The sequence below is a fragment of the Camellia sinensis genome, chromosome 4 (assembly GCF_055761805.1).
Source record: "Camellia sinensis isolate YWXY chromosome 4, ASM5576180v1, whole genome shotgun sequence".
In the NCBI taxonomy this organism is placed as follows: Eukaryota; Viridiplantae; Streptophyta; class Magnoliopsida; order Ericales; family Theaceae; genus Camellia; species Camellia sinensis.
Genome location: NC_138964.1, coordinates 165484720 through 165508541, shown reverse-complemented (window position 1 = coordinate 165508541; position 23822 = coordinate 165484720). Strand labels below are relative to the sequence as shown.

The window sequence follows — 23822 nt, the reverse complement described above, 5'->3', positions numbered from 1 at the left end:
ACAAGTGTTCCTTCAAATGTGGTTTTCTTTGTGTGGACCGCAACTTTTGATAGGATTCTTACTATTGATAATTTGATTCATCATCATCATATTTTGGTTAATTAGTATTGTATGTGTTATAGGGATGCAGAGAAAGTGGATCAATTGATTGTTCATTGTCCGGTGGCTTGTCAGCTTTGGGCACTTATTTTCTCTACATTTGGAGTGGTGTGGGTTTAGCTGAAGGGGATGATGGAGGTTCTTTGTAGTTGGGGAGGGGGTCGGGTTGGGAAGAAGCGAAGGAAATCTTTGGCTTTGGCTCCTTTGTGTTTGATGTGGTTGCTTTGGTTCGAGTGGAATTGGCATACTTTTCAAGGAGTTGCTCGGACGTTGTCTTGGCTCGATAGTCGGTTTTTTGGTGTTTTGTGCAATTGGGTGTCGGGGAGGGTGGATCCGAATTTGTTTTATTTTTTGGACTTTGTAGATGACTTGATTGGTTAGGTGTTGCCTTTTTCTTCCGGGTTTTTTATTTTTATTTTTTATTCTTTAGCATCTTCTTGATTCTTTTGGCAATAAATTTTATTTATCAACAAAAAAAAAAAAATAATAATAAAATAAAAAAATTTCTATTTGTAGCACATCCTTAAGATCTAACAATTTGAGTGCATCTTCATGTTCAAACTCTCCTTATGGTAGAACCATTTTTTGCATGAGATTTTCTTGCACATCAATTATGGCTTTTGTGTCTTCGATATTTTCTATTTTTTTGGGGTCAAATTCACATCACCTTTCACGTGCTTTGGAATTCTTGGTCAACAATTTTCACTTAATCTTCATAATCTCTTTGAGGAAAAACTTGACCAATGTTGCTTTATCCGAATCATCTACTCTTAACATTTGCTCATTCCAATCTATTATTGGCTTATAACTTTGCCTTATTTCTTGTTGGCTCTGAGTAAAGACTTCAAGCTCTGAATTCAAGTTGGCATTGGTCATCATGTTGAAAGTTAGGACAAAACAAAACAATAAATAGGGGGAAGGAGTTTTTTTTTTTTTTTTTTTTTCTTTCTTTTTGGTCTTTCTTTTTTTTTTTTTGGGGGGGGGGGGGGGGTTGAATTTGTGGGCTAAAAAGGCAGGCTAAGTCTTTAAGTTAGGTTGAGTTTAAGGTTATTAAAAGGTCAGTTGGGTTAAAGTTTAATGGTTGGACTTCTTTTAATAGAAGATGTGCTAGATTAATTGGGTAATAGGGTGGTTGAGTGAAAAAATAGGTTGGTTAATGTAAAATAAATTGATGTATTATTGATTGATGATCTAGATATGTTACAATGATTCCTATATATAGAAGAGTAGGTGGTAGTAGGTGGTAGGTGGAGTAGGTGAAGTGGAGGTGGTAGTGGTGTAGTGGGTTAGGTTTAGTGGAGTAGGTGAAGTAGGTGAAGTGGAGGTGATAGTGGTGTAGTGGGTTAGGTTTAGTGGAGTAGGTGAGGTGGTAGTGGTGTAGTGGGTGGATTTTAACAGCCCCCGCAAACTCAAGGGGGATAGGAACTAACCAACTTGAGTTTGGAGAGAGTAACAAAACAAGAAAATACATAAAAATAAAAGAGGATAGGAGACACTGTATGGTCGTGTCAGACCATTGGTGAAGACACTGGATGGTGGTGTCATAACGTTGTAGAGGACACTGTATGGTGGTGTCATAACGGTGTAGAGGACACTGGATGGCGGTGTCAGACCGATGTAGAAGACAGTTTATGGGGTCATGTCGGACCGTTGTAGCAGACAATGTTGTGACAGTTTACGGAGTCTTGCTGGACCCTTGTAGAAACTAACCGGAATCAATGTCGGGACAGTTTACAGAGTCTTGTCGGACCCATGAAGGAGCTAACCGGAATCAATGTCGGGACAGTTTACAGAGTCTTGTCGGACCCTTGAAGGAGCTAACCGGAATCAATGTCGGGACAGTTTACAGAGTCTTGTCGGACCCCTAAAAAGTCGCACCCTCAAAAGGTGTGCCCAATCTTTCAAAAGGCGTGCCCAATCCATAAAAAGACGTGCCATCAAAATGCGTGCCCAATCCATAAAAAGGCGTGCCATCAAAAGTTGCGCCCTCAAAAGGTGCGCCCAGTTCATCAAAAGTCGTGCCCGACAGAAAGCGTCGAGCCATCAAAAGGTGAGCCGGAGACGCGGCGAGGCACGTGAGCGACAGAGCGGCGTGTCGGCCGCGTCGTCTGTGTCAATATAAACCAATGCGGAGGCGGAGGAAACCAAACCAGACTGAAACCTCTGAACTTGTTATTCTGAAACAATCTGTAAATACTCTGTATCCAACCCTTCTCGGAAACACTCAGCAACCCAAAAAACATGGTCTCTTCTTCCCGTTCAGCTACCCAGAATATGGCCTCTTCATCCCGTGGTCTACTCATTCTCTTTCCCGACCTCAATGAGTCAACAAGAGAGAGAACTGGTGCGGTGGCCAGTGAACCTCAACCAAACACCTCTGTGTTTGCTCCGTTGAACTTTCCGATGCGGTCGGTGGAGCAAAAAATGGCGGTGCAAACTGATATTGAGGCCAATCAGTATACTCTGAAGTCATGTGTGGAAACCATGACTGCGGTCACAAACTTGTCGCACCGGCTGCAGAGTAGGACAAATGAGGTGCAGCAGTTAAACGCCCAACTGGCTCTGCTCCAGCGCATGTATAAGGATGCGCGAGTAGAGATAAGTGTGCTAAAGGCGGAAAACAAGGAGCTGAAGCGGAAGGCCACCGTGATGTTCCGATTTGGAGGTCCGCCATATGCTGCAGTGGAGGAGTATGGGGGAGTGAACGTGCTCGGCGGCGTGGAAAACACGGAGGCAGCACCGTCAAGGGCCACTCAGGACGGAGGCAAGAAGAAGAGGCCGGCGGCAGAGTAGAGAAGAAAAATGTCACTGTTCCGATTTGTGTTGGTTTTGTTTTGTTTTGTGTTTTGTGTTTTGTGTTTTTTTTTTTTTTTTTTTTTGTTGTTGTTGTTGTTGTGGTGTAAAATGGTGATCGGGCTTGATCCCGATATGAAAAAATGACAAGTTTGTGGAATGAAAACCGAGTTGGTTGGGAATGGATTTTTTTTTTTTTTTTTTGATTACGAAAAAAAAAGGAAGATAAAATAAAATAAATAAAAGGAAAGTGGGGGTAATGTGAATCAGTAAGATTTTTTTTTTTTTTTTTTTTTTTTTTTTTTTTTTGTGAAAAATGGAACACAAGAAAGATAAGATAAATAAATAAAGGTATTCCTTTTGGTGGTGAGGGAGTCGGTGAGTGGGGTGCAAAAGGTGAAAGAAGATAGGTTAGAAAGTTGACAAAATGGTGGGTGTCCTTGTGTGGAGAGAGAGAGAGTGTGAAAAGTATGTTTTCAAACTGCCAAAAAAGAGGAGAGAAAATAATAATAATAATTATTATTATTATAAAATAAGTAAAAAGTTGCTAGAGATATGGTGAGGCTCTTATGCTCTCTAATAATATCCAAGTTGAATAGCCGAAGGCCCAGTCGCCGACGAAGTTCCCTGGCAAGTCTCTCAAGCAAAGGTCGTGGAGGAAGCTCAGCAACCATGGGGTCCAGATCTGCATCATCAGCAGATGCTGCAGCACAAGAAACCCTTGGAAAGCGGAATACCCCAGTATTTGTTGATAGCTCACGTTTACTAACATCAGGTAAAGAGAAGCGCCTGACAACCTTAATAGCTTCCCCAATGATGTAAACCTTGAAGAGAACACCTCCATGGTTAACAAACTCCTGTAGAACAAGTGGAGGTTCAAGTATCTGGAGGGAGTATTGATCATATGCTAGTGACAATTCATGTGACTTTGCACTTACATCGACAACCAAAGGCTTTGCAACAAGAGGTAGCATCAATCCAGCTCTGTTAACTGCATCGGGGATAGATGATGGGTCTTTTTTTTGATAACTAATTGCCTCGGAACAACCCAAGAATGCATTTTTGGTAACAGAGATATTGAAGGCTGGTTTGGTTGCTAAGCAATGGGTGGCAAACCAGAAGGAGGAAGTGGCTTCATCAGCCATTGAATAGAGTGAACGGCTTGCACGGCTTCGAAAATGCGAGATTCCGACGGGTCGGCCCTTTTTGCAAAAAAGACAGAGAGAGAGGCCTTGGTCTTAGCTCATGTGTGTTGGTGGAGGTGACCAAGATGGATGATGGTGATGATGCTCTGATCTTGAAGGTGAATGTTGAATTGGGTTTAGTGGCAGCGGAGTCAAGGTATGTGTAGAGGTCCGGCGGGCGGCCAAGGCGAGGCTGCCGCCCGCAGGTGAAGCAAAATTACTAGCTTCTTAACCTTGCTCTGATACCATGTAAAATAAATTGATGTATTATTGATTGATGATCTAGATATGTTACAATGATTCCTATATATAGAAGAGTAGGTGGTAGGTGGAGTAGGTGAAGTGGAGGTGGTAGTGGTGTAGTGGGTTAGGTTTAGTGGAGTAGGTGAAGTAGGTGAAGTGGAGGTGATAGTGGTGTAGTGGGTTAGGTTTAGTGGAGTAGGTGAGGTGGTAGTGGTGTAGTGGGTGGATTTTAACAGTTAAGATTAATAACAAGTCAGATTATGGGTTAAAAAACTGGGTCTGATCAAGTTTGTTGTATCAGGTAAAGGGCTACACATATAATCTAAGTATATTGTGTCTTCTTCATAGAAGACGGTCGAAGCCCTGGGCTCATGCGATGAACAACTCTAACAAGAATGCACATGCAAAGAACAAGAAGCAAGCAGTGGTACTGAGGATAAAGAGAATAATGAGGTGATGGACAAAGGCTCGGAACATTGATTGTTGCATTTGAATCAGGAGGCTCCATTTGATGGACGAGGTTGTGAAGCTGGCGATGGCCTAACTTCTTTTTTCTTTTTGCATTTTGTTACTGTTCTACTTGCTAGAAAATGAGGTTTGTGGTTTGTTGAATAGTGACGATGCGAAGGTGGTGTTGTGACACTAGATCGAGTGTTTGCTCTAGTACCAAATTAATGTAGAACTAGGAGGTAGAAAGCCCTAATATTTATAGGCTAGAAAACCCTAATGAAAATAGGAAATTGAATCCTAATGTTGTTTGGAAATTTAATTCCTAATAAAATTAGAAACCAATTAATAAACTACATAATTAATTTAAATAAACATAAATATTAAAAAATAAAATTATAAGATTGTAGTGCCAAAAATGGTAAGTGTCCGTTCTGTATTAGGTGAATTTTTCTTTTCTTTTCTTTTCTTTCTTGTACTCGTATTTATTTTATTAGTAAATTATCTTTGTTGCTGATGAAAAAAAGGTATTAGACATATGTTTTACAAATAATAAGATATTGTATATTTATGATGTTTTGTGATGGGACAATGGTAGTTACAATTTTTTTAGTTTATTTCACCGAGTCCAGTGGAAGCGATTTATCTTTTGAGGAGAGTTATAGAAAAGTATAGAGAAAAGAAAAGAGACATTCATATAGGTTTTATCGATCTGGAGAAAGCCTATGATAGAGTGCCTCGGGATATCATCTGGTGGGTGTTGGAGAAGAAAGGGGTGACAAAAGGTTACATTGATGTGATTAGGGATATGTATGAAGGTGCGGTGACCACTATTAGATTGCCTGCTGGAGAGACGAGTGAATTTCCAATTACTGTAGGGTTACACCAAGGATCGACCTTAAGTTCTTATCTTTTCGCTTTAGTTATGGATGAGTTGACGCGCAATATTCAGGATGATGTACCATGGTGTATGCTTTTTGCAGATAATATTTAGGATGATGTACCAATTACTGTAGGGTTACACCAAGGATCGACATTAAGTTCTTATCTTTTCACTTTAGTTATGGATGAGTTGACGCGCAATATTCAGGATGATGTACCATGGTGTATGCTTTTTGCAGATAGTATCATGTTAGTGGATGAGACTAGAGAAGGAGTTAACACTAAGTTGGAGATTTGGAGAAAAACACTTGAATCTAAAGGATTTAGGATAAGCAAAACTAAGGTAGAGTATATGGCGTGTAATTTTAGTAACAGTCACAATGGAAGCAGAGGAAAAGTGTAGATTGAGAATCAAAAACTAACTAAGAGTGAACATTTTCATTATTTAGGATCAATTGTGGCAACGATTGAGGAGATAGGAGCGAATGTGGTCTACAGAATTAAGGCAGGGTGGCTTAAGTGGAGGAGTGTGTTTAGAGTATTGTGCGATAAACGAGTACCCATTAGACTAAGAGGGAAGTTCTATAGAATGACTATTAGACCAATAATGTTGTATGAGACGGAATGTTGGGCAACTAATAAACAACATTTAGATAAGATGAGTGTTGTTGAGACGAGGATGTTGAGGTGGATGTGTGGCAGGATTAGGAAAGACAGAGTTAGGGATGAGTATATTCGAGAATGGGTAGGAGTAGTACCGATAGAAGATAAGTTGACAGAAAATAGATTGAGATGGTTTGGTCATATACAACGGAGACCAACAGAGGTAATAGTGAAGAGATGTGATACAGTGACGGTAGATGGTAGTGTTAGAGGAAGGGGTAGACCTAGATTGACGTGGACTAGTGTAGTGAATAAAGATATGAATCTTCTTAATTTAACTAATGAAATGGCATTGGATAGAGTCAAGTGGAGAAGAAGGATTCATGCAACCGATTCCATTTGGTGGGACTTAAGACCTGGTTTGGTTTGGTTTGGTTTGGTTTGGATTGGATTTCATTGGGTCCAGTGGATTATACGATTAAAATCTTTAATTTGCCCTATGTTGCCCTTTACCTTGCTCGCTTGAGGGTTAGAAGATATCACATGTTCAAAAGTGAGTTTCTTCGTTTGGAATGTGGATGGTTTGGTGCATGGAACGGGAAAGTAATATGTCAATTGCTCTAAAATGTAACACTTTATTATGAGCATTATAACCCATTTTTGATGTTTTGTCTTGTCAAAACTTCACCCACCTTAGATTTTAGTTCATTATATTTGATTACTCCTAAGGAAATCTATAGGAAGTATATTGGAAAAAAATAAAAAATAAAAATTGGGATCTCTTTGTATGGTTAAATCTACATTTTGGAATGAATGTGTACCATGATTCAGAGTGTGTGTTCCAAAATGTGATTCACTAGGGCATTAACATTTTCTGGTAACACTGGTGGAATCTTATCCTCCTCAGCAGAGCGCAACACTCAATAGGGGAGAGGAAGTTTGGTGCTGTAACTTTTGCAAGATATTTTCATTTATGTCTGCTATGTTCTTCCAATTTGTGTTCCTCATCTTCCCTACATTCCTCTTTTTGGATATTCAGTTGTTCTCTCTACATTTGTCAATGTTTGCAGCTAATGCCAAATTGTATTGCTGATACAGTTCCATATTGAAGTTCACTAATTTTAAAATAATTCTTTCATATTTATTTTAATTGGTTTTGGAAAAAATAAAAGAAGTGAAAAACAATAGTCACTCTTCTTTCATGGAAGTGAGTTGTTACTGTATTTGATCCTAGACTAGAATCATCTGACAGAAACACACCGTATTCAGCTTTGGACTTGTATAGTCTGGTCAATTTTACCAAATATGACCAATTCCCTGACCATGTCTTCTTGAGCATGCCAGGAAATCATTAGACATCACAGGGACAAGGTTAACCAACCCATCAATCTGTACACTGTCAAGTCATTGCTATGGCAGTTGCTTAATGGGCTGAACTACCTCCACAGGTAAGGTATATTGTCCCTTCCTGACACTCATACCAGTTGCAGTATCCATATTAACTGACACTAGTATGTATTGGAACATTGATGCAGTAACTGGATCATACATCGAGATCTTAAGCCATCAAATATCTTGGTAGGGTTCTGTCATTGTTGTCATTTTTTGAAGGTTACTTAGAAAATTGTCCTCTTTGACATCTGAATGTGCATATTCTGCCTTGTTTTCATGAACCTCGACGACCAGGTCATGGGTGAGGGAGAAGAGCAAGGAGTCATTAAAATTGCTGATTTTGGACTTGCAAGAATTTACCAAGCTCCCTTGAAGTCATTATCGGAAAATGGGGTACGATGCTTTAGTCATGTTTCCTTTGCTATATTTGCTGGTTTGCTTTTGACTTTATTTCTTTGACGATAAGTACCGTGAATACTCCTGCACCCCAACTGGGACTTCCCTTTGGGAGTGGCCAGAGATGCCAACCATGCTAATAGATGATGTTCCTCATGCTGATTTTTTTTGGGATAGCTTACATCAATTTAATTGATGAGCGCTAATGCTGATGATGTAATACTAATATACCTTGTGATAACATAATTCTCTTTGGCTTACCTATAACCATATTATCCATTTGAAGTGAATATTTGTTCCATGAGGTACTTTTTCTTGTTTACTAAATGTGATATATTTTTCCATATTAACCGTGTAGCTTGCCATGACAGCTTACAATGTGTCTCTGTAGTTTACCTTAAATTTTTAACATGTACGGCTGTGTTTAGCAGTTGAAATATGTCTTTCTTGTTCAACAAAAAATCGTCAATGACGTGTATCAGGAACCGAATAATTGTTACTTGGGCATAGTTCTTCTTTATCCTAAGTTTGTTTTATTATACTTACTGGAAGATGAAATGATGTGCTTCATGTGCAATATTTTCTTGGAAACAACATGGGTAGAATCTGGTTTAGATGATTGGAAACTAAGGACAGAGTATTTCGTCTCATATAATTCAAATGAATTGAATCCTTCATGCCATGCTATTGTGATTATCTTCTTTTTCTTTATTTATTGTCTTTTTTGTATAACTTATTTAGTAGTGCCTTTTTTGTCCTTTTTTAATTTATAAAATGAAATGCTTACTAATTGTTTTTTTCTTGTTCCGGTTATAGCATGTGGATTTATCAGAATGTAAGACAATTCATAACATACTCTTTCTAGATTAGGTCACGGCTATAAACAAATGAATTATGTGGTGGCTTTTTCCCATATGATTCTTCCACTTAATCAACTCCACTTTGTAATTCTCATATTCTTTGGCAAATGGTGTGGGTACGGTCATTCTGGCCTGCCATGTAGACCCACCACAGCATTGCCACTATGTTCTCCCTGTAAGAAAGGCGCCAACATGGGCCAACCATAGGCTACAATTCCTCTTGTAGCAAGGATGAGCCGCTTCAGCTCGAGGCAAGCTCACATGGTGCCGTTTACGTCAATAAACTCCCAAGCATTTGACAAAGGAATAATTATTAAGTCCAGACTATCAATAAATAGCATTTTATGTGAAGTGAAAAGAGAAGGAATTAACCACCAAATATGTAAGGAAATATGGAATTCTCATCCCTTCCCAGAGAAAGAGTTGCTGTCTAACATGGGTACTTATTTGAAGTTTCGGTATGCTACAAATGAATTTCCATGCTTTAGATTCTTATTACAATTGCCTCTCTATCTATGTGTTTTTTGAACTGGACTATATTTTTACCATGGCCACTCATGTTTTGTGTACTTGGATCATAAAGTTGAATTGTTTATATTGATCCAAGAGTTTCATATGCTACAAGATTTTTATGTGCCAATGACTAATGCAGGTTGTGGTGACGATTTGGTATCGTGCGCCTGAATTACTTCTTGGGGCAAAGCACTACACTAGTGCTGTTGGTATCCTTTGGCATCAGATTCCACATTCTACTCATTAGAAGCATTAGAATCTCTACAATTTATTTTTGTGTTTGTGTCGATCAGCCAAAATGTTATGCTTATTGTTAAATGTACAAAAGAAACGGTACTTCCTTAAAATTGATATTAGACATGTGGGCTGTTGGATGCATTTTTGCTGAGCTTCTGACTCTGAAGCCACTCTTTCAAGGGCAAGAAGTAAAAGCCACACCAAACCCTTTTCAGGTATGAAGTAATTTTTCCTGTGGTTTTCCTTTGTGTCATTTTCTTTCTCAGTACTTAACTTTGAAGTCTGATGTTATAGCTATTTATTTTTTTCCCTAATGTAAATTTCTATATCTGCAGCTTGATCAACTTGACAAAATATTTAAGGTCTTAGGTAAGATGGTTCATTTGGTCAGTTTCACCCTTTTCTGAATTTTCTGATCTAAACTGCGGTTGTCCATGGCACTAGGGCACCCCACTCAAGAAAAGTGGCCAACACTTGTGAATCTTCCACATTGGCAATCGGATATGCAACACATTCAAGGGCATAAATAGTGCGTTCCATTCCTTTTATAAAATAAAGAAAAAATCATATTACAATCATACTGGTCTCTTAATTTGTATAACCCTTGGTTGTACTTTTCAAGCATACTACTGTCAAATCCTTCATTACCTTTATTACCCTGCCTTGTTTACAATATATCTCTAATTTGTTTCCCCCTTCTTTTTGTCTTTGCTCCTGGCAGTGACAATCCTGGACTTTACAGTGTTGTTCATCTCTCTCCTAAAAATCCTGCATATGATCTCCTCTCAAAGATGTTGGAGTATGTGCCTTTTAGTTTCTGAACTGCATGTTTACTGTTTGGTATAATATTGATAATGATGCAGATGTAGAATGACGGCATCTTTACTTGTCCAAAAAAAATAAATAAATAAGAAAAAAAGAAAAAGAATAGATGGTGAGATACTAGAAGTGTCCTTTCCTGCTGATTTGCTTTCATCCTTCAGATGCGAATATTCTTTAATTTACATGTGGATTTAGTGACAGTTTGTCAAGAACATTACTATTAGAAATCTTTACCTAATGGTAATGAAAGTGGTTTGGGTCAAAGATGTACACACTGTCTGATGTATGAGTATTTACTGTAGATTCTTGGCCTATGAGGCTGGTCATATTAATTTAGCATAGCACTATTAAATTTCTCTTCATAGAAGAGAGAGAGAGAGAGAGAGAGAGAGAGAGAGAGAGAGAGAGAGAGAGTTTTAAGTATTTCTGGTTCTAGAGCTGTTCAGATCATGGCCAAAAACCTGCAAAATATGTTTTTTCTAAGAATTAACAACTTTTGGTAAGGAAGTATTGAAATACATGAGTTATGATGCTTAAAAAATAGTGCAAGAGAAGACACTGATATTCTACTGTTTGAATCTGTAATTTTTTTTTTTTGGATAATCAAAAACAAAAACTTTATTGATAATTCAAAAAAAGCAAGCGAGGATGAGGCATCCTCTTACAAAAGGACAATGGTAATACAAAAAATACGAAAAAATGAAACCCATAACAAGCTAAACCTAAGCAAAAACTTACATATCACACGCCGCCAACCAATCCCTACCTAACAAAAAAAGTGGGACTCCCTTAAATAAAGAGCTCCCTGACACCCAAAAGGAAGTTAAGGAATCTGTAATTTTATTCTTAAAGAGCTTGCAAATATATGCTCTATTACAACCTTGTTTATAAACTTCTCAGCTTACTTGGGCCTAAAGTTGGCATAAACTTGTATATTTCCAAGTGCATTAGTTTGTTAATAATTTTGACTTGTTACAACTTATATGAACCATACAGAATCATAAAAATAGATTCCTTTCGAGTATGACCCATGAACCCCTTGATGTAGAACAACTATTAAGAAATCTGTGCAATTAACTATTTGTTACTAGAAAACATGTGGAGAATTGATCCAAAAGAAAAATATCAAAAAGTTTCAAGAAGAATAATAAAAGAGAAGAACAAATGGGCCATCGCCCTAATCTCACAAAAATGGCCACAACCTTAATACTTAATATCAATAATTTAAAGGTAAATAATACAATGTAAACCCTAATATTTATAAGTCAAGAAAATAGGAAACCAAATCCTAATAGAATAGGAAAACAAATATTAATAAAACTCCTAACCAAAATAAAACTTTGAACTAAACTATAATTAAAAATTTTAAATAAAAAAAAGGGCCCAATTAGTATACATTAATGTGTGTTTGGGAGGGGAAAGATTGAGTACACATTTAACCTTTGGCATAATGCACAAAGTGATGGTCCCAAAACTTGAACCCATAACCTCAAAGTTATTAGGCCAAATTTTAAAGGACAAATTATAAAATCTTCATGGTGCACACACATTTCGCATTATTCTCCCTGGTTGCTTAAAAAGAACTCGTCCTCAAGTTCCCTTTTTAAGTATTGAACTCGTCCCACACCAGAGAATAAAATACTTCGAATATGTGGTTTGCTTTGTTTTCTTCCTGGGCCACCGACTCCTGGTTCCCAAGGTGTTGACGAGATGCACTAAATACTTAGCTTGATTTGCTCTTTGCATCCTGGACTAAATAAGGAAGGAGATATTAGGTACACTACATTCACACTCTGAAGCACATCTCCATGATTTTTACTTTTTTGAAGTTGCACGTACTGCAGTCTGCGTGATTATCAGTATCCATGAGTAGCTAGTTGCATGAAATTAAGTTGATACATTAACCCGTACCATGTGCAAAAATAATTGCTTTAGGCGTATATTTTACTGACATTATAATATATTTGTTATTTTCTTGATCTATCTTTGGAGAAGTTAATCATACCATTGATTCTTAATCAGTGGACAATCCATGGCTTATCTTATTTGCAGATATGATCCTCGAAAGCGCATAACAGCGGCACAAGCTCTTGACCATGAGTATGAGATATGCTCTTGCTTATATTGTGTACATATGCGCATATATATATATTCAAGTTCTTTGATGCTTTACGTGTTTGACAATGGTGCATATTTCTGTTTAAAACATTTTCTTCAATGGAATTTATCCTGTAGTAAGAAATTAATTATGTTACTGATCTTTTGATGCATTTGAAGACACTTTGTATGGTTCAGTATTTTCTTTTTAAAATTAGTTCCTTTCCTATGTTTTATATGGTCTCTTGTCATTTCATTCATAAAAGATCAAAAGTAGAAGTTTGCTTTTCTTGCTCAAAGCTATCATTGAGCGGGAAGCTAGGGGATCATTTAGGGTTTATTGGATACCATGTTTCATGGGGTCTAGTAAATTAATTGGGTTCAGGTGCATATCAGGTGTTGGATGTCTATAAACCCACAATATCATGATATGGGGGACTTGGCTTGAGATGTGTCCAAAAGTTGGGTACATGTGCATGCGCAAGTTTGAAAAACAATAAAGATTTATAGGAGTTAGTGTTACATTGCGTTTTGCAATTATTTTTGAATGATATATTCATTTATATGACATATAACAAATATATAAAATTATATATTTTGTGTATATCCTCCACGTGTCATGTCCGGTATTTTTTTAAAATTGTTGTGTCATTATGTGAGAGTTGTGTTGCTTGTCCATGTCTTTGGTTATTAGCTAAATATCAATTTATCTGCCTCATCTATGAACCAGTGCATTTTGATCCATCAGCTATAAAAATACATCACTTTCACGCCTTCTAGAAGCGGGAATTTGTACGATTTTTATATTTGAGTGAGTCAAATTGTCCTGGTTCACAGGTGACTTGAGTAAATTGAAATTCGCTAATAGCTGAAGGGCTCTTGGTGTAATTAACCCTTTCAATTATTACTTCAAAGTTTGTCATTCATGAATATGCAATTTGGACAGTGTAATGTATACTATCTTTGCTGGTTCAGTAATCACTGAAATTTTCTCTGTACTACTTTCCATTTCTTTATTCCTTTTGTTATGTACTATGGGCTGAACATACCAAGTTTTCTCCTTAGGTACTTTCGGCTTGAACCACTTCCAGGACGCAAGTAAGTATTTTCCCCTATTTAGATGCATGTTTTAAAAGAATTTTACTGTTTTGTTGCATATGTCCAAATTTATTTATTTATCTTTCACGCATAGTGCATGAAAATAGAAGAATGTGTTAGTAGTTTTACTGGTAGAGCATATATTCCCTCCTTATTTCCTTGAATTTGACTAAGGTAAATGTAACATCAATGCTCAGTGCACTTGTACCTTCCCAACCTGGAGAGAAAGTTGTAAATTATCCTACTCGACCGGTTGATACGACGACGGATTTTGAAGGAACGACTAGTCTTCAATCTTCGCAGCCGGTATGCATCCATGATTTTGAACCTTTTTTACTGCAATAACAATTTGAAGCTTTATGAAGTTCAAATTAATTTTTGTTTGCCTTCGGTGAATTTGAAAGGCAAAACTGTAGTTATCTTCTATTATGAATGAACAACAATTTTTTTAAGATTAGATTTTTGGCTTGCTAACCCAACTCATGGTTGCTTAGAACATCATGTAACCAGCTGTGACCACTGAAAAATTAGAGCCAACTCTTTATGAATAATGATGAGATTTCATGTCTCACAAATTCATGTATTAGTGAAAAGTTACCAGATCCACTCCACCATCTCTTACTCTAATAATTTTCTTCTCCAATTGTGTCACCATGTACATATATATATATATGTATATATGTGGGTGTGTGGGTGTGTGATGGGTCAATCAAGAACTAGAGAGAGAGGAACTTAGAGAGAGATATTAGAGAGAGAAATTCTCAATTCAATTCAAATTCAATATATCCAAGTTGGTTACAAGTGATGTGGTACTCCTCTATTTATAGGATACACTATCTAACACATGCTATGCACATGACACTACATCATACTCCCCTTCTTAAGAAAAGACTTGTCCTCAAGTGAAGACAACAAAATACAACCAATACTAGAAATGAAAGGCACAGAAACCAAAGTACAAGATGACAACTTTTCAAGGAATTATTCTACAAGGGTAGAGGTATCGTCAATGGAAGAGGCATCCGGAAAGCAGGGTACAAGATGTTGCACGTTAAAGGTATTGGAGATGCCTAAATGAGGTGGTAGCTTGACGTTATAAGCATTGTCGTTAATCTTCTGCAAGACCTCACAAGGTCCCACCTTCTTGTCACTCAACTTAGTGTAGGTGCCATATGGGGATATCTCTCTTTGCTCAATACCACCCACACAGGATCCCCTACTTCAAACACAACTCTTCGCTTATGCACATCACCGGTCGCCTTATACTTTGCATTAGACTTTTCAATTTGGGCCCTCACTTGAGAATGAACGCTCTTCATGAACATAACCATCTCCTCCGCCTTAATGCGTCCTCTCCTTGAGAGTGGCAAAGGCACCAAATCTGCCACACTTGAAGGCCTTGTCCCATAAACTACTTAAAAGGGAGAAGTATTTATGGTGCGGTTGATAGATGAATTGTAAGCAAATTCAGCCAAAGGAAGGATGCCATCCCAATTCTTGGGGTGATCCCCCACAAGGCACCGCAACAAGTTGCCAAGACTACGGTTCACTACGTCTGTTTGACCATCGGTTTACGGATGGAATGTAGTACTAAAACTCAAGTCCGTACCGATTTTCCTCCACAAAGTTTTCCAAAAGTGAGCAAGGAACTTAGTATCTCTATCGGGCACAGCAGAAGTAGGCACCCCAGGCAACTTGTAGACTTCCTTGAAAAAGAGATTAGCAATGTTTGTAGTATCCATGATCTTCTTGCAAGGTATGAAATGTGCCATCTTGGAGAAACGGTCCACCACTCCCATGATAGAATCACTCCGTCTTTGAGTATGCACCTCCAAGGAGCATCCGGCACTAGCAAAGGTAGATATAGTCCTGCATTAGTGGCAGTCCCCTTGCTCCTTTGACAAATTTGACAACGGTTCACATGACTTTGCACATCCTTGGTCATGCCGAGCCAATAATAAGCATCTTGAAGCAACCCAAGGGTCTTGTCCTTACCAAAATACCCCATCTTATGATGCTCAACCAACAAATGTGTCCTCAAGGAACAATTAGGAACACACAACTTAAGTTCATGGAAGAGGAATCCATCCCCTATCATGTAACTTAAATAAGCCGTTCTATCCCCCTTCGCAAAGCATCAAAGATCTTGGAAAAGTAAGGATCACTTGCATAGAATGTGTGAAATTCATCAAAACCCACAACTTCATTTTTCATTTCAATCAAGAGAGCCATTCGCCTACTCAACCCTTGGCGTATGTGTGTGATTGTAATCTTGATTGCACGGCTATCCACACACATACGCCAAGCGCTGGAACACCACAAGGACTAAGGCTAGGCCGGATATACCCTTTAGCCAAAAGCTCTTCCACGTGCCATTGCAATTCCTCTTTCTCCTTTGGAGACATGCGATAGGCCGGATTGTTTGGAAGTGTCGACCCGGGTACCAAATCAATACGATGTTGAATGTCACGCATAGGAGGTAAATCGGGAGAAAGCTCTTGGGGAAAGACATTGGAATACTTTTCCAAAAGAGTAGCCACCGCAACCTTGTCTTTAGAAGCACCCGTGTGTACAACCGGAACCAACTCCAATACAATCCAAAATCCTGACTCTACTCCACAAACTCCTTGGAAGCAAGCAACGTAGTGGCACTAGGAGATGGCTTGGAAACATCCTTGGAAGTAACTTTTTCCTTCATTGGAAGCAAGGTAAACCGGATATCATCCTTGACAACGGTGTAAGTGTTCCATTTGCCATCATGCAAAGATTGCCGGTCATATTGCCAAGGTCGCCCAAGTAGAATTTGACAAGCATCCATAGGCACTATATCACACCATGACTCATCAAAGTATTTTTGCCGGATAGAAAATGAAACCAAGCACCGTTTGGTAACCTTGATCTCATTGCCTTTCTTGAACCAAGATAGAGAATAAGGATATGGACACCGAAATATTGAGTTTGTCCACCATTTCTTGAGAAACTACGCTCTCACAACTTCCACTATCAACGATCATGTTATAAGCACGGCCACCGATGTTGCAAGTGGAATAAAAGATATTAGTACGCAACCAATCTTCTTGGCTCTCTAGTTTTGGTGAGAGAAGAGTCTTCTTCAACATAAGAGCAAGACCCTCTTCTTCATCACTATCTCCACCAATTGCCACATTACCCGAAGGATCAAAGATTGGAGCATCTTCAAAGTCACCATGCTCCTCAACTTCTTCAATGAGAAGTGCCTTGTTCCTATTATTACCCATGTTCTTGTGGCAATCGGACGATCTATGCCCCGGTTCACCACACATAAAGCATTTGAATGTTCCACCTTGTGGTGGATTTTAGTTTCCAGAAGCACCATTAGGACGAGGAGCTTGAGAGGAGGAAGCACCCTTATCCACAAACTTGGAAGGAGGAGGAGCGTTGGCAAAGCTAGGAGTGGAAGGACCTGGCCTAAAACCACCTCGAAACCCTCCTTGGAAGTATTGTCCTATTTGGGAAGCGCGACGGCTTTGTTGCTTCTCCACGGCTAAGGCCCGATTATAAGCTTCGGAAACACTATATAATGTGTGCAAGGCAAGAACATCTTGGATGGAAGATTTCAAGCCGCTCACATAACGGACCACCCGTTGCTCCTCACTTTCACTTAAATCAACTCGTGCAATGAGTTGATAAAAGGCTTCCGTGTATTCATTCACACTACCATCTTGCTTGAGAACATGAAGGTGTTGATAAACACTTTGAAGGTAGTTGAATGGTAGAAAATGGCCTTTCAACTTGTTTTTCATTTTCTCCCAATCATGGATTTTGCCTTCCCACATCGGCGGCGGTTGAGTTGAAGTTGTTCCTACCAAGCGGAAGCTCTCCTTTTCAACCAAATAGCCACAAGCTTAACTTTCTTTTCATTGGAGACCTCTCCATAGTCAAAGATCCGCTCAATGGTGTTGAGCCAATCGATGAATGCATCGGGATTGAGGCTTCCATGAAATTTGGGAAGTTTAATCTTGATATTGTTCTCCCATTTGTGTTCCATCCTACCTACATCCGTTCAACGCCTTCGTGCAGCCCAAAAGATATTATCAAAAGAATGATGAGTACCACCTTCAGTATTATCAGAACCATCACTACCATCGGTAGAAGGAGGAAGGAGACGTTGCACCGTCTCGGTTAGAATGGCGATTTGCCATCTCATCTCTTGGATACGGAATCCCATTACCCTCGAACCATCACCCAAATTCGGGGCATAACCCCTACCACGACCACCCCTACGACCTCAACCCCGATTAGCCATAACAACAACCCAGTATGTTTCCAAAATAGTCCAGATATACAGATTTCAGATAGCACAATTCCAGACCCAATTCACAAATTAGGACAATTCAGTGTAACTACCAACTCATAGCAGTATGAAGTATCAAATATTTAAGAATCAACAAGAAGACAATAATATCAAGAATTGGGAACCTAGTCTTTATAATAGAATTTGAACAGCCTAAGAAGTGAAATAGGTGATCGAATTACCTCAATCAGATGCAGAACCAAAACAGTCCCCTTGTGAAGAACCTCTGCTTCAGTCTTGCGAAGATGACCAGAAATCTCCTTCGACCAGACACAGTTGTGGTGATCAGACACAGTTATGACGATTCACGATGACTGAACAAATCACGAAGTTGAACCAGGTGCGATGCTCGATTTGTGAAATCAAATCACAATGGTCTTCGCAGACTCTATTGTCGAACAAGAGTGTCGAAGATCGAAGGTCTTCTCTCACAAAATCAGGTTGCGATGTTGATTCCAGCCCAAACCAAGATATTAACTGTGTGTCGAATTCAAACTCGATTTCTCCACTAGGGTTCCTGCAGATTCATTATCTGTAGATTGCAGATCAAAACACTCCTTCAAGTTGCGAAATCAACGGCTTCGAATTAGGTACGTAGGTCCTTGTGTAGAGTTAGATGATGAACCAACCAGATTTGATATCCAAACCTTTGCTCTAATACCAAAATATGATGGGTCAATCAAGAACTAGAGAGGAACTTAGAGAGTGAGATTAGAGAGAGAAATTCTCAATTCAATTCAAATTCAATATATCCAAGTCAGTTACAAGTGATGTGGTACTCCTCTATTTATAGGATACACTATCTAACACATACTATGCACATGACACTACATCAGTGTGTGTATTTGGTTATAGCTTTATATGTGATTAACTTAGAAATTAAAGTAAAAAATGAGGAGAATTCAAATTTAATTTTTCACTTAACTTGTTTAAATAGAAATTAGGATTCATTTTCACAAAAACATTATAACTTTAAGAAGACAAAGAGGGTATGTTATGAACATCATTCTATAGTCATTAACAAAGTTAGGGTAACGTTGTAGTCCAAAATCACATGAGGGGTCTTTGGTTTATTTTTAAATATGAGGGAGGTGAAATGCTCAAGAGCCATACCATAAGGGGGTAAAATGGATTTTGCCCATGATAACAATTGCTCACGTATAGATGTTCTCCAGTCGCTTATGAAATGCAATGCATTTGCCACTCTTCCTTTGAATCCAAAAATAAAACAAAAATAGTTGAGAGGCATTGAACTTATAAATTTTGTCAAGGTGATATCGCCATACTAGTTTGTTTTACTTCTTCATAAACTTGAAATTTCTGAGCAACAAATTAACCTTCCATGCGTTGTAAGAAGCTTGGATTTGGGAATTACACAAGTGCTGGAAATTTGTGTTATAATAAGATAGTGGCATGTATATAATATGATAGTGGTGTTGGTGGTAGATAGTGACATGTATAGAATATGATAGTGGTGTTGGTGGTAGATAGTGGCATGTATAGAATATGATAGTGGTGTTGGTGGTAGATAGTGGCATGTATATAATATGATAGTGGTAGATAGTGGTAATATATAATATGTAAGTGGCATATAATGGGTTATAATGATGTTTGTAATATCTCCTATATAAGGAGTGTCATTTGGTCTTGTAAAATAAGAAGTTTTGAATATAACAGAAATATATTCCTTCTTCCTCATATTTTCGGAGTTTTTCTTCCTCATATTTTCTAAGTTGGTATCAGAGCAACAAAAAACACAGCAGCCCTAAAACCGTCATAGCCATGTCGGAAGTCACGTCCGAAACCACTTCAACCCCTGCCGCTGCCATTCCGGTGAAAACGTCCAACTCTCACTCTGTCCAAATCACCACCATCCGCCTAAATGGTGATAATTTTCTCCGCTGGTCACAATCTGTCCGGATGTATATCCGTGGGCAAGGAAAGATCGGTTACATCACTGGTGACAAGAAGGCTCCTGCTGTTAATGATCCGCTGTTCGACAGTTGGGACGCTGAAAACTCCATGGTTATGACATGGTTGGTCAATTCCATAGAGGAGGATATAAGCTCTAATTACATGTGCTATCCTACTGCACAAGAATTGTGGGATAATGTTTGTCAGATGTATTCTGACCTAGGAAATCAATCTCAAGTTTTCGAATTAACTTTGAAGTTGGGAGAGATTCGTCAAGGAGATGATTCCGTCACCAAATATTTCAATTCGTTGAAAAGGTTGTGGCAGGATCTTGACATCTTCAACACATACGAATGGAAATCGGTTGACGACTGCAACCACCACAAGAAAACTGTGGAAGACAGCCGTATTTACAAGTTTCTTGCCGGCCTCAACATTGAGTTCGATGAAGTGCGAGGAAGAATTATTGGCAGACCTCCTCTCCCATCCATTGGCGAAGTATTTGCCGAAGTCAGAAGGGAAGAGAGCCGAAGGAGCGTCATGCTTAAGAAAAAAGGTACTGGTGAATCAATTGAAATTTCTGCTTTAATTAGCGATGCTGCGGCCAACAAGGCTGCAAATTACCAGCGCAGGTTTGATGATAAGCCACGGGTCTGGTGTGATTTTTGCAACAAGCCTCGCCATACACGCGAAACGTGTTGGAAGATCCATGGCAAACCTGTCAACTGGAAAAGCAGCAAACAAGGAGAGAAGAATCGTGGCTTTCCTACCGCTAATGAAGCCGATTCAGGTCCCTTCAACAAAGAGCAGATTGATCAACTTGTAAAGCTGATAAAATCCAACTCCTCATCCGGTACTCCTAGTGTTTTGTTGGCACAAACAGGTAGAAATCCTAAAGCCTTCTCTTGCCTAAACTTCTCTCCGTGGATCATAGATTCCGGTGCCTCCGATCACATGACTAGTTTTTTCCATTTATTTAGTACCTATTTCCCTTGTTCTGGTCATGACAAAATCAGAATAGCCGATGGTAGTTTTTCACCTATTGCAGGAAAAGGATTTATTAAACTAACTGAGAAAATTAATCTCAATGCTGTTCTTCACGTCCCCAACTTAGCCTGTAACCTTTTGTCTGTCAGTAAACTATCTAAGGATTCTAATTGTCGTGTTACATTTTTTGAATCCCATTGTGGATTTCAGGACCAGAACTCGGGGATGATGATTGGGCGTGCTAGGATGCTTGAAGGTCTTTACTACTTTGATGAAGTACCTGTTAGTAATAAAAAAGCTCAGAGCTTTAATAGTACTAGTTCAATCTCTGTTCGAGAAAAAATAATGCTATGGCACTATAGGCTAGGACATCCTAGTTTTCTTTATCTGAAACATTTATTTCCAGAATTATTTAAAGGGATTGATTGTTCTTCTTTTCATTGTGAAAGTTGCATTTTTGCAAAATTTCATCGCTCTACTTATTTGCCAAAACCTTACCAGGCTTCCAAACCTTTTTATTTAATTCATAGTGATGTTTGGGGCCCTTCTAAAATCACTACTCTTTCTGGTAAAAGATGGTTTGTTACATTTATTGATGACCATACCCGCTTATGTTGGATTTATTTGATGAATAAAAAATCTGACGTGAAAAATTTATTCACAAATTTTTACAATATGATTGAAAACCAATTTCAAACCAAAATTGGTATTTTACATTCTGATAATGGAACAGAATATTTCAATGAGCAGTTGGGTGAGTTTTTGGAAAAAAAGGGGATTTTTCATCAATCTACATGTCGGGATACCCCTCAACAAAATGGCATTGCAGAACGAAAAAATAAACATCTACTTGAAGTAGCACGTGCTATAATGTTTTACATGCATGTTCCTAAATATTTATGGGGTGAAGCAATTTTAACAGCCTCTTATTTGATAAACAGGATGCCTACAAAGGTGTTAACATACAAAACACCTTTCGATTGTCTCAAAACTTTTTTTCCTGACACGAGGTTGTTTTCTGATTTACCCACCAAAGTTTTTGGATGTACTGCCTATGTTCATGTTCCCAGCCAATTTCGTTCAAAACTTGACCCCCGTGCTATAAAATGTGTTTTTTTGGGTTATTCCTCAAACAAAAAGGGGTATAAGTGTTTCGATCCTCAAACCAAGAAATTTCATGTGAGTATGGATGTGTCATTTGTTGAAACAAAATCCTATTTCCCCAACACTTCTCTTCAGGGGGAGACAAGTGGAGTAGAAGACCGTTTTTGGGATATTTCTATCCCGCTCCCCAATGTCATTTATCCTACACAAAAACCACATCTGTCTGATAATGATCACTTTGGAGAACCAAGTTCTATGGTGCCTAGTCAAGAAGATTCTTGTTTAGGGGGAGAAGTACTACAAAATGATCTAAATCCTGAGCTTCAGGTTTATACTAGGAAGCGATTTCATCTGAGGAATAATGACCCGAATGTCCATCCTAATGACCCGAATGTCCACCCGAGTTCTGGCATCGAAATTTTAGGTAATCCGATTCCTTCTATTTCTGACCTTGATGTTCCTATAGCAATTAGGAAAGGTGTCCGAAATTGCATTAAACATCCTATTGCAAATTACCTCTCCTATCAAAGACTGTCTAAAAACCATAGAGCTTTCACATCTAGGATTTCACACTTGTTTGTTCCAAGGAATATACAGGAAGCATTGGATGATCCGAATTGGAAATTAGCAGTCATGGAGGAGATGAATGCTTTAAGGAAAAGTGGTACTTGGGAGATAGTTGATCTACCCAAAGACAAGAAAACAGTTGGGTGTAAATGGGTGTTTACGATAAAATGTAACGCAGATGGAAGCGTTGAGAGATACAAGGCGAGACTGGTGGCTAAAGGCTTTACTCAAACTTATGGGATCGACTATCAGGAGACGTTTGCTCCTGTTGCTAAAATAAATTCCATCAGAGTACTGTTATCTCTTGCAGTAAATTCAGATTGGCCTCTACATCAACTTGACATTAAAAATGCATTTCTCAATGGTGATCTTGAAGAGGAGATGTTCATGAGCCTACCGCCGGGATTTGAGCAGAGACTTGGAAGCGACAGAGTATGCAGATTGAACAAGTCATTATACGGACTCAAACAATCACCAATAGCGTGGTTTGAACGCTTTGGGAAGGCAGTTATCAGTTGTGGCTTCTCGCAGAGTCAAGCAGATCACACAATATTTTATAAACATTCAAAAAACAGTAAAATTGCAATTTTGATTGTTTATGTTGATGACATCATTTTAACTGGTAATGATGAAGCAGAGTTAGCAGCCCTCAAAGAGAAACTCGCAAAAGAATTTCACATTAAGGATCTGGGAGCCCTCAAGTATTTCCTCGGAATGGAATTTGCAAGATCCAAGGAAGGTATATTCGTTAATCAGAGAAAATATGTTCTTGATCTCCTTGGAGAAACAAGTATGCTTGGTTGTAAGATGGTGGAGACTCCGATCGAGCCTAACTTGAAGTTACAAGCTGCTAAGGCTGAAGAAGTCAGAGAGGGAACAATATCAGCGACTTGTCGGGAAATTGATTTACTTGTCTCATACGCGGCCTGATATTGCCTTTGCAGTCAGCATGGTAAGTCAGTTCATGCACTCACCAGGGGCAGAGCACTTTGAGGCCGTTTATAAGATCTTAAGATATTTGAAAGGAACTCCAGGGAGAGGCTTACTGTTCAAGAAACATGGACATCTTCAAGTTGAAGTATACACAGATGCAGACTGGGCAGGAAGTGTTACAGACAGGAGATCAACATCCGGATACTGCTCCTTTGTAGGTGGGAACCTAGTTACATGGCGGAGTAAAAAACAGACTGTGGTAGCTAGAAGTAGTGCAGAAGCAGAGTTCAGAGCTGTTGCCCATGGAATCTGTGAAGT

At 38.7% G+C, this 23822-nt stretch overlaps 1 protein-coding gene across 1 annotated transcript in view; it reads left to right on the top strand.

Moving 5' to 3' along the window:
- The window catches only part of CDKE;1 (cyclin-dependent kinase E;1), a 46385-nt gene that overhangs the window by 11378 nt on the left and 11185 nt on the right, over nt 1–23822 (top strand). The window contains exons 3-13 of the mRNA XM_082922573.1: nt 7596–7699; nt 7787–7829; nt 7938–8036; nt 9552–9621; nt 9770–9864; nt 9985–10018; nt 10094–10178; nt 10371–10448; nt 12524–12571; nt 13634–13666; nt 13864–13972. Of these exons, the coding sequence (XP_082778699.1) occupies nt 7596–7699; nt 7787–7829; nt 7938–8036; nt 9552–9621; nt 9770–9864; nt 9985–10018; nt 10094–10178; nt 10371–10448; nt 12524–12571; nt 13634–13666; nt 13864–13972 (798 nt within the window). The remainder of the gene's footprint in view (nt 1–7595; nt 7700–7786; nt 7830–7937; nt 8037–9551; nt 9622–9769; nt 9865–9984; nt 10019–10093; nt 10179–10370; nt 10449–12523; nt 12572–13633; nt 13667–13863; nt 13973–23822) is intronic.